The 10535-nt window shown below is 46.2% G+C and overlaps 1 protein-coding gene across 1 annotated transcript in view; it reads right to left on the bottom strand.

Moving 5' to 3' along the window:
• Positions 1-217: 217 nt before the first annotated feature.
• The window catches only part of LOC119188190 (aldehyde dehydrogenase 1A1), a 33120-nt gene continuing 22802 nt past the window's right edge, over positions 218-10535 (bottom strand). Inside the window, exons 5-12 of the mRNA XM_075890282.1 lie at positions 9184-9245; positions 7640-7882; positions 5030-5132; positions 3871-4061; positions 2821-3143; positions 1935-2009; positions 809-848; positions 218-380 (exon numbers count right to left, since the gene is read on the bottom strand). Of these exons, the coding sequence (XP_075746397.1) occupies positions 348-380; positions 809-848; positions 1935-2009; positions 2821-3143; positions 3871-4061; positions 5030-5132; positions 7640-7882; positions 9184-9245 (1070 nt within the window). The 3' untranslated portion in view covers positions 218-347. The remainder of the gene's footprint in view (positions 381-808; positions 849-1934; positions 2010-2820; positions 3144-3870; positions 4062-5029; positions 5133-7639; positions 7883-9183; positions 9246-10535) is intronic.

The following is a 10535-nucleotide window of genomic DNA, read 5'->3' as shown; positions in this document are numbered from 1 at the left end:
CCCCGGGACATACGCTTCGATTTCGCGGGGGCGCTCACCATAGTGAGAGTTCCTATGTTGGCTGAAGGGGCCGTACGTCACATCTCTTATAGACACTAGTGTACGAGTTCCCTCTAGTTTGTATTGTAGAAAAGTTTATGCCTTCAGCAGTTCGATCAAGGAAGAATGACCCAATTTCTCGTCCTTCGTTGCTTGCTATACAGAAGACACGAAAACATAAGGAGCAACTGTTTAATGCTGGGTTTACATAAAACTTGGTTTCGCTCGAGTATAGGAAACAGGAAAGACTTCACAGGCTGAACAAAGGAACGCTTGATCTTGTGATCATGGCTGGCAATTCCAGTTCTCTACGAGTGCTTGTGAGGGATCTTGATTGTGACCTGTGTAGGGGTAAAAAGAAAATTAAGTCAGAGCAGACAATGAGTACAGTACTCGGTAGTCTAAATTTATCACTGCACATTGGCGCACGTTGCCGTGCACGCAGTCGTTCTTATTTCAGCTGAATTCACTCTAAAAAAAAAGTACGTGTTACTTTTTTATAAGTGCTCATATTTCTAATTGCAAGACTTTAAAAACACGTAAACTTTCGGTAGGGTCCCTTGGCTCTCCGAAGGGAGTATAATTATGTCCTAAACGAGTTATTGCGCCTACATTAACTCATATACACGACAAATTGCGACTCCCAAAAGAGTTAAATAACTTCTTTCGCCGAGTGTGACTCAATAGAACACTTTGCGAAACATTTCGTGAAAAGACGCGTGGTAAGTGGGCAGACTCGATATAGAAGATCGGAAAGAGTCTCACGTACCGTCTTTGTTTCAATGTAGTTCAGGATGCCGTCCTCGTTACTGAAAAAAAAAAAAGTGCACGAAAGTTTAGAAAACTAAACTGTACTGCTTTCCCGTATGGAGAATTATGACGCGCTAAAGCGATTTAGGCACACCACAAAAGCACCAAAAATGACGAATGAATATTAATTCACTGCGCAACGCTGAAAGCAACATATGGCGGTACCCTAGATGCATGCATGCAGCTGGCAGAGCTGTTGTAAAATTCACGTGTGCAGACGCTGGTATACCCGTTGTGCTGACAATGCAATGAACATAAAATATGGAACGTATCACGACTTATTGCTGGGATGCTCTGTTCATTCTTGCTATGGCCTGAGAAAACGCGAAACTAAGGGAAGGCAAAAGCGGCAAAAACAGCAAAAAACATCGTTAAACTAGTTCACAGCGAAAATAAGTGGCAACCTATGGATGTCTCTGAGTGCATTGACATTTTGCGAATCGCACTTCGAACGTACTTATCAATGACCAGCGACGTGCAATGGCTCTCGGGCATAACAAAGTTATTAGAGGGATAGCTGCGTAATGAATACAATCAAAGGAAAATGCGTGTAACTCAATATTCAATATAGACTCAGGTGTTGATTTATTTACTAAAGCTGATAGTAGGCAAGTATTTTCTAAAATTAAAAGTTGTAACCTTCCACTGTGTAAGCTTCTACAGCAAAATGAGCGCTTTTATTACAAGGAGAGCGAATACAGGAGAAAAATTCAAGAATACGATGGCAACTCGAGCCCTCACATTCTGCCACAGGCTATCATCATGACGAACTTTTACTACTACGTCAACGGTTTAGTACTTCAGGGTTATAGGCTAGACTTGAGGAGTTTGACGATGGCCTTCGCGAATTCGAAAGCGCGAAAACTCGCAAAGCATGTTCAAATTTGTTAGGTCAACCTAACGTAGGAGCACCTCAACGTTTCGGCGTGAATTTGACACAATAAAACTACTTTCAATTTTCTGATTCCAGATCTATAATCCCATAAGTAACAGAACTGAAGGATTGAATAAACACTTTAAAGCTCAATCTGATTTGACGTTCACTTTCGATGCAGGCTTAACAAGAACGAAAAAGTGGATCTCACCATTCGCGGTGAAGGCCGGACATCTTGAAGCCTCCAAATGGAGCTTGTACGTTCGCAGCGAGGTAGGTGTTAACCCTGTTGAAGGGAAGTAAAGCACATGCGCATTAAGCCACAGCGACTTCAGAAAATCCTCAGCACACAGTTCTCAAGAAAGTCGCATATTAATGAAGGGCCTAACATGGAACGATTTTTTGATCTATCAATGTAGAATATGACAGCAATGTCTGGTACACCAGCGACGCCAAGAGGGCGTATCGCGTGCTTATTTTCTAGCAGCAGCTTTCCGTTTTAAGTGCCATCGTTCGTGCGGGCTTGACGTCGGCTACGTGCGGGGTTAACCGTGCGTGAACGTAACCCTTGCTTCGTATAGTTCCTTTCATTACAGGCGAGTGGTGCACAAAGTGCCTCCATAGTGCGTACAAATAAAATTTCGATAAAAAAAGCAAGTAAGCTTGGAAAATACGAGAACATAAAAACCGGAGGCAGAGGATAGTTAAAACAAGAAATGATAAGAAAAAAGCGCTTTTAGTCGGAATTAAAACAGCTCGAATGACTAGGTACCAGACTAGGTACTTTCAACGTCAGCTATTTTTCATGGGTTTAAAGCACGTTAAATATTAAGGGTAGTCAAGACTCAACCGCAATCTATTGTAACTGCCTTTCACCATTTGAATTAATGCCACCTCAGATCATTGTTTACTACTTGGGGCGTTGAGGTAGGTAATTAATGCACCGTCACTTGTACGCATTCTAGTGTTCAATATGCGTATTTACACGATGCTTGTTATGAAAATGGGTCACTCAATGTATACATGTTTTCTGTGTAGATAAAACATGGGGTGGCTCAACTATTAAGCTCAGACGTAGCGAGTATCATAACACTGACCAGACGGTGCCGGCCTGGACTCCGTCGGCAAAGGTGATGGCGGTGTTCAGGTCCTTGGTGACGACACCCGCAGCAAGACCGTAGGTGGTGTCATTGGCTCGCCGGAGGACCTCGTCCATGGTCTTGAACTTGAGGATCTGCTGTACTGGGCCGAAGATCTCCTCCTTGGCGATCCTCATGTCATCCGTCACGTTGGTGAACACAGTGGGCTCGACGAAGTAGCCCTCATTGCCGATTCGCTTGCCACCGATCTCGATCTTGGCGCCTTCCTTCTTGCCGGACTCGATCAGGCCCAGAATCTTCTGAAACTGCTCATCGTCAATCTGAAAACCGAGGGAAGAAAGAGTGTGTTAAGACGTCATGCTGGCTGTCCCGATGTCCGCGGGGAGAAACGCCTAAAAAGAGAGGAGTGCGACCGTAGACTAGCAGATGCTGCCCGAGTTGGCGTTGTGAAGTGAGAGAGGAAGAACGTAGGAGGGGGAGGGGAGTGCGCATGTACAATGGACATGTGAATGCTGTGGGGAGGAAAGCTTAGAGGAAGGAGAGAAGGGAGCGAGCGTTGGCTAGGAGGAGCCACCTGCGTGGGCGCTGCGAGGCGAGAGGTGGAGGGGACACACATGCGCATTATGAATGGTCACGCCGCACACTGTATTGAGCTCTACACTAAGAAGCCTCGCATCTAAAAAAAGGGAGTACAGTTACCCGCACCAAAGTGTTAAGAATAGCTCTGTTGACGTATGAGGCTTTTATCGAGTGTGAAACAAAATGCGCAACAGCTATCATGTTGAACTTTTTGTACCATGCATCGTTCTTGATCTCAAATATGCGTACCTCTCGATGGAAGGTGCCAATTTTTACTAGCCAGCATTTCGCAATACTTGTTGCGTTCGAAGCACAATGTCTCCTAATGTTAGGCGCTCAATAAGGGAGGAGAAGAGTACAGGCCTGTCGTCTCTCAGGAGTTTTTTTTTTTTACTTTAAAACATAGATGTCGGGAAGTATCCACCAACGGCACTAGCGACAAGTTCTTATACGGCATCATCGCCTCACCTGTGGTCCTTGTTCGGTGGTGTCGTCGAAAGGGTTGCCAACCTGGGTTCTGCGGTGAGCAGCCAGTTGAACAGCCTTGGCCACGAACTTGTCATAAATGTCTTCGTGGACGAACAGGCGACTAGCAGCCACGCAGCACTGACCCATGTTGGCGAACAGGCCAATGTGCGCAATCTGGGCAGCTTCATCCACTGCAGAGTAGAGAAGGTGAATCGATGTCTGAGCGAGTTGAATCTCATGGGGCATGCGCACCAGGTTTTGTACCGTGGCATGCACTCACACAAGCCGTCGAAAATTCCTCGCATACAGTACTGTTTCCGGGCGTTGCTATATAATGAATAAGAATGCTCGAGACGCCTGTTTAGTAACCAAGATTCTAAATTTAAAAATGTTCTGCGACTCTGGGTCATCTACTTGAAGGCCATGCACTTCACAGTTTGTATGCCTGCGGTGTTGAATTGCGCAATAAATTAACAATTTTACTCTTGTGCACGTTCCTAACAGCAGGTATGCGTGAATTTCCCACGAAAATATGCGCATGAAAAACTCAAAGAAATAGTGATAGTCTTGATGCAATTGTAGAAAACTCCATTTGCTGGTTATCACAATAAAAATAGTGGTGTACCTGTGGGTTATGTGCATACCTTATGATAGAAGCAAGGAAAAAGTCACAGCTTTGCCGCAAAAGCGAAGCAATGAACCCGATAGCAACAAATTGGAAGGTCACGCGCATAATGGAAAGCGGATCGAAACGTGCCCAGCGTTTCTGACGCACCAAGGATGCACGAAACGTACTCACAGGTACAGATGCACGCGAATAAGCGTCTCAGTTGTTACTTCGCTGTGTCTCAAAAGCGCGCGCTTTTCGCAAACGGAGACCGCAATGATTGCAGTTACCTTTGTGCACACGGTTACAAAAACAGAATAGTTCCAGGCAAAGCCCAAGGCTAGCAAAGAAGTACGATCCTCTCCACGAGATAAGGGCGCGCGAGGGAGCGTCACCTCTCTCCTCTAAGCTGGGAAAAGTACGCGTGCGAGATTAGAGCGCGGCCGCCACGAGATGTGGCGACGCACGCTCATTGCGCCTTTTGTAACTGCGCATTGACAATGGCGTATACTAAGTGGTCATTTTCGGTGAGTAAATTCAATTTGCACTCACAGTCAGCATCTGGGAAAATGACCAGAGGGCTCTTTCCACCAAGCTCGAGGTTGACCCTCTTGGTGTTGGTCCTTCCAGCGGCCTCCTGGATGAGCTTGCCGACCTGGGCACAACATTGCGACAGCGACCTTGAGATGCATCAAGAGCTATGACAATGGCCTGAGGTATGATGGACACTTGTACTGGTTTCCCGAAAACGAGGTAAAACCGAGGCGTACTACGCTTCAGACAAGTTTTCACCAAGGTAGTGGCAAAGAGTAGCGTGCAGTGACATGCCCATGCGGCCTATTGACTGTCTCGCCAGCACCAGCCAGTCTCTGACAACATAGTTATTTCACCGGAAACGCATCCTTGGAAACGTCCTGTTTTGCTTGTTTTAGCGTCGTTTTACCCTTTGTTGCTGGCCGCGGCTGCTTGTGTTTGCCCTCGCAACTCGAGCACAGCTGTGTCAATCCAGGATGCAGTCTGCAAGCCGGAACTAATTTTATATGCTTGTCAAAACGTTTTCTTTTCCAATCGACGAAGATATAAAAAGCGCCTGCATCGCAGCGATCACGCGAGAAAACTGGATTCCTACAGAAAGCGCGTAGGTTTGCTCGGCCCACTTTATTAATACGACATCAAGCTTAGTGCAGACTAATGGCACAGAGGCGGTGTTCAGACGTTAGATTAGCTCAAGGCCCCCAATTAAAGGAAACAATCAGACGCTGTCGTTTTCCACCCATGGCAGATAAGTGCGCTGGCGCCTGAAGTGCATGGGTAGTGAAAAGTGAAAGCTAAAACGGAAAAAAAACACCGAGAAGGTATCTCTTGTATAGTTTGAGCGACATCAATTTTGTGTACTGTTAAAAGCAACATTGAATAGAAGACACAAACGCCTGCGTCTGTGTCGTTTCTCGTGCGGTAGTTTAGTGCCCTTAAGCTTATAATGAACAAAACAGCCATGCTCAACATGAGTCGCCGCATAATGCATGGAGCAGTTTTCACGCTCCATTGCCTTCACATTTAGTTTTTTTTTTTTAGAAAGCGACACCCACAAGTGGGTTCCCATCTGCGCGACTTAATGACTCATGACCTGTCTTGCTACCACCAATGAATGTCGCCACATTCTAGCTAACTTATCTTTCCGAGTAAACACGGACTGTAGATTTAGATGGCTGTAACTGGAAAGTGTCAGATGCACGAATATTTTACTCGTGAGTAAACCATAATTGTGCACGTGACCAAGCAGGAGCTGACATCATCGAATAATGAGTATATCTTACAATTTCTTCCTCAAAGCGAGCACTTTCGATCACGAGCGATTCTAATCGTCGCTGATCTCTCTAAAAAAAATAGCTGGTGGCCGCATGCAGGCGCAGAATTAAGCGTTTTATTCTCAGGTTGTGTGCTGAGAAGAAAAATCAAATATGTTCGTGGTTTCACAGGAGGCAGGTTTTCAGAGCCAGTCTAAAAGCTGAATTGTAAAATTTCACTATGGATCGGGCAACTCTTGTCCGGCATGTCGACGATGTGGGCGCGCTGTGAAGACGAGAACAAGGAAAAAGACAGCTTTGTCCTGTCTGTTCCCTATCAGCGTCTTCTAAGCGCACCCACATCATCGACATGCCGAACCAACTGCCCCAATTAAGGGAGCTGAGGAACTTCTCCTGCAGTTGATGCATTTTCTGTTTGTACCTCTCTCGTGCGCAACGTCGACCACTTTCATGTAGCCATTAGACATTGCTCTAAGTGCATCGTACGAATGCGCCAGAAATAATTGAGCAGCAAACCCAAATTCATCACTACAGTGGGTAACACCACGAAAACACCATCGGGGCCATTGCGAAAGCATCACCGGAAGTGGCACACCAGAAATGTTCTTGGGCAGGCCGTTCGGCACGAGTCAGTTCGTTTACAAACACCGAAACTGTCTATACGTGATGCTCAAGTTTCAGATAATTTTCACAAAGAAATACAACCGGGAAAGCACCCGAATATTTGCTAACTGCACGCAGATGCAGTTATTTAGAAGTTGTGCTGATGGGAGTGTACAAACATGACGTGGTTTAGACAGCAACTAAACAAATGTTGTGCGCATGATTGGTATAATGTGCAACGTTTGATACGTGCTATAAATTTTTCGTGAGAGTAATCGAAAAGTTTCACTTGTAAGGCATCATTAAAACTGCAAGATCGAATTGACTGTTGGGGCTATCGTTATCTGTAAAGAAAGTTCCAGCGCTAGACTGTGCTGGACACGATGTTGCGAAGACAAATGTTGTTCCTGGAAGCTATATTATAACCGCTAGTATGCAATATTCAATGGTGATAGGCATAAGCTAACACAGGACTCACGCCTACGTTGCATTTAGGTAAAAAGTGTGTTAAATCGGAGACTGACGAAAGAAAAAAAAATGCCGCTATGGCCCTCTGCATAGCGCAGCAATAATCACGTCTTCAACGCCTTAAGCGCATTGATATCTTCGTCAACTGATAAGCCAATAAGCTGAACTACAGGGAACTACTATGCCACCCTTGTTTCTTTACCTCACGGAGACTTCAGTGCCACCCCGTCTGACCTCTACTAACAGGGAATGATCAGGGCACAAGCGCTGCGCCTTCACTCACCTCGGTGGATCCGGTGAAGGAGACCTTGTTTATCTCGGGGTGCTCGCAGATGGCGGCACCGGCGGTGGGTCCATAACCTGGCACCACGTTGACGACGCCAGGGGGAATGCCGGCCTCCTTGCACAGCTGGGCCACGTACAGCGCCGTCAGCGGAGTCTGCTCAGCGGGCTTCACGATGCACACGCAGCCCGCAGCCAGCGCGGGGGCAAGCTTCATCGCGATCAACACTACCGGGAAGTTCCACTGCAACGAGCGTGAAAGAAAGCGGTTTTGTTTCATTATATAGAGCTTTTAAACTAGTCTGTTGCATATCCTACGCGACACAGACTTGAACAAGCGGCTGTAACAGCAATGTCACACACAGCGAAAGACAAGACTGGACAATGAGTGTGCGCGCGTGTGCTGCCGAATGTGCTGTGTTTATCTCTTCCCTCTCTGCTCTATCTTTCATCTACCCCATCTCCCTCCCATGCGCAGGGTAGAAAACTGGCTGCCTATAGGCTGGTTAACCTCCCTGCCGTTCTTTTCCTCCTATTTTCCTTCCTGTTGCATATAACAAAGTACCTACATAACTAGTTTTTTTCCCGTGTTATCCGAGTAGTGTAGTCGCTTGTGCAATTTTTTTCAGTGCATTCTACAAATGTCATGCTTCATTGTCTCTGCATAAGTGTGTATTATACAAAGCGGGTTATGTGTTTTACGATACGTAGCGATATTCTACTGAGGAGTGCCAGGTTTCCCTCAAGCCGCATTTGCGTGGCTTTTTACCATCATATACGTTCATTAACCACTATGTTGAACATGTTGGTGAAACTGGAAATCAATCAAATCAATTCGCAAACCTGTTTTTTATCAAGCTAATTAACTTTCCAAACAAAGCACCATTTGATTCGAGGCCGACCTCCCGGGATGCATCGTGCTGAGGGTCTGAGGAACAAGTAGCACGTGCACAGCACCAGCGCAGTAACTCGGGAAAAGGCGTTGCGCTGCTAAGCTCAAGGATGCCGGTACGTTTTCCGTACGAATTTTCTAGGTGTGTGCAAGATCACCCATGCGGTCCGGAGTTCGATTCCAGGGCTGTGTGTGCTTTGCATGTTAATCTCAGAGATGTAGATGAGTGTGATACTACTGGTTTTTCTAATTACCTGTAGTCGTAATGTCCACTGCATTATCGGCGAGAAACCGCTCTCAAAAGCGTAAATTAATGCTTTCTTTTCTGCCACCACTTCAGGGCCGGGCCGCTGGCGGAAGTGTCACGCCCAACCACAGGCCGTACCTTGCCAGGAAAAATTTGACCTGAAGTCCCGGCTAATCCTTGTCCCGGCTATTCTGAAGGTCACTTCGAATCGGGCCGGTTTCTCTGGGACACGGCTACGAAGCCGCGTAGAAGCGGCGATAATTTGACTTGATTTCCTGCCTGCGGACGTGTAGTCTAGGCCGGATTTGACTAAGAGTGTAGGCTTAGTATAATAGAGTGCAAAAAAAAAAGGAAGCCCGCAAGTGGCCGAGTGTGGTAGTGAAAATTTTCGCAGCTGTGTACTCACGGGTAGAATTTGTCCGCAGATGCCAACCGGTTCGCTGCGAGTGTAAGTGAAGTAGCTGCCGTCTGAAATGAAACAAAAAAGTTTCGTTTTTTTTTTAGACACAGTCGATTATAAGGGAGACAGCGAGTGAAATTCTGGCCGTCATGCGTGCATCACTGTTGCTCCGGAAATTGTTTTAAACTTGTCAAGCTCACCTTAGTGCACAGGTGGTCTTCACAAGTAATAAGTGGTGCTACCACGGCGTTTATTATTATGCGTAAAGTTTAGAGATGAACCTACCAGCAGGCCTTCAACAGAATGCGACACCTTTTGTGACACTTAGTGTGTGTTAAACGACTTTATCGACAACCCTTGTGTAGTTAAATTGCATGCAGCGAAGAGTAATGCCACAGTAAGGCATCTTCTTAAGTAACAGCTATAGCGGGTCTGTCTCTGCAGCTCTGCGATGTTCATGAATGCCACTTCTGTACGCGGTCCATGAACTTAGTCGCTATTCGTCGACCCTCACAAGAGCGTCCAATGAACGCATTTAGACGTACGATTTTCAAAGATTTCATTACCTCGATTTCGTTAATTCTGCTCGGTCTACTTTACAGTTAACTATCCTCATACACGTGAAATTGCTGCAGAAGGTCAGTATATGTTCTAGCTGTGCACGCACATCATACTGCAAACTTGAATAACAGTCGTGCACAGGTGGACGGACAAGTTAGAAAAGTAGTCCAATCTCGATAATTAATGCAATACAGAGAAGTAGCAGTTAGCGCCAAAACTTTAATCCGCCCGAAAAGACCGGTCAAAAACCCAGAACAGCCCATGATGTCAGTTATACGCGATGAGAAGGATAGGGAAACGTATGAATAAATTGTTATACACTGGGGGGAAGGGGGAGTAAAAAATACGCAGCAATGCCGAATATGTGGAAGAACGTTGATTGATATGCGAGGTTTAACGTCCCAAAACCACCATATGATTATGAGAGACGCCGTAGTAGAGGATTCCGGAGACTTAGACCACCTGGGTTTTTTTTTTAACATGCACCCAAATCTAAGCACCCAGCCTACAACATTTCCGCCTCCACCGGAGGTGCAGCCGCCGCAGCCGGGATTCAATCGCACGACCCGCGGGTGAGTAGCAGAGTACCTTGGCCACTAGTCCGCCACTAGTCCACCACGGAGGGGCTGTGGAAGAACGTTCATGACCCCAGGTGGAAAATTTGATTGAAGAGCAGGGATTATTCGTGCCGAATCGACGATGTAATTGAGATATATGCGGTGGTGAGATGCTTCAGAATAATTTGGACAGCAACATAGCGTTCTGCGACCTGCACCTAAAGCGAAGTAATGCGTTTC

This window comes from Rhipicephalus microplus, chromosome 3 (assembly GCF_043290135.1).
Source record: "Rhipicephalus microplus isolate Deutch F79 chromosome 3, USDA_Rmic, whole genome shotgun sequence".
Taxonomy (NCBI): Eukaryota; Metazoa; Arthropoda; class Arachnida; order Ixodida; family Ixodidae; genus Rhipicephalus; species Rhipicephalus microplus.
The sequence above is the reverse complement of the archived record's forward strand: the minus strand, read 5'-3'. Positions and strand labels throughout refer to the sequence as shown.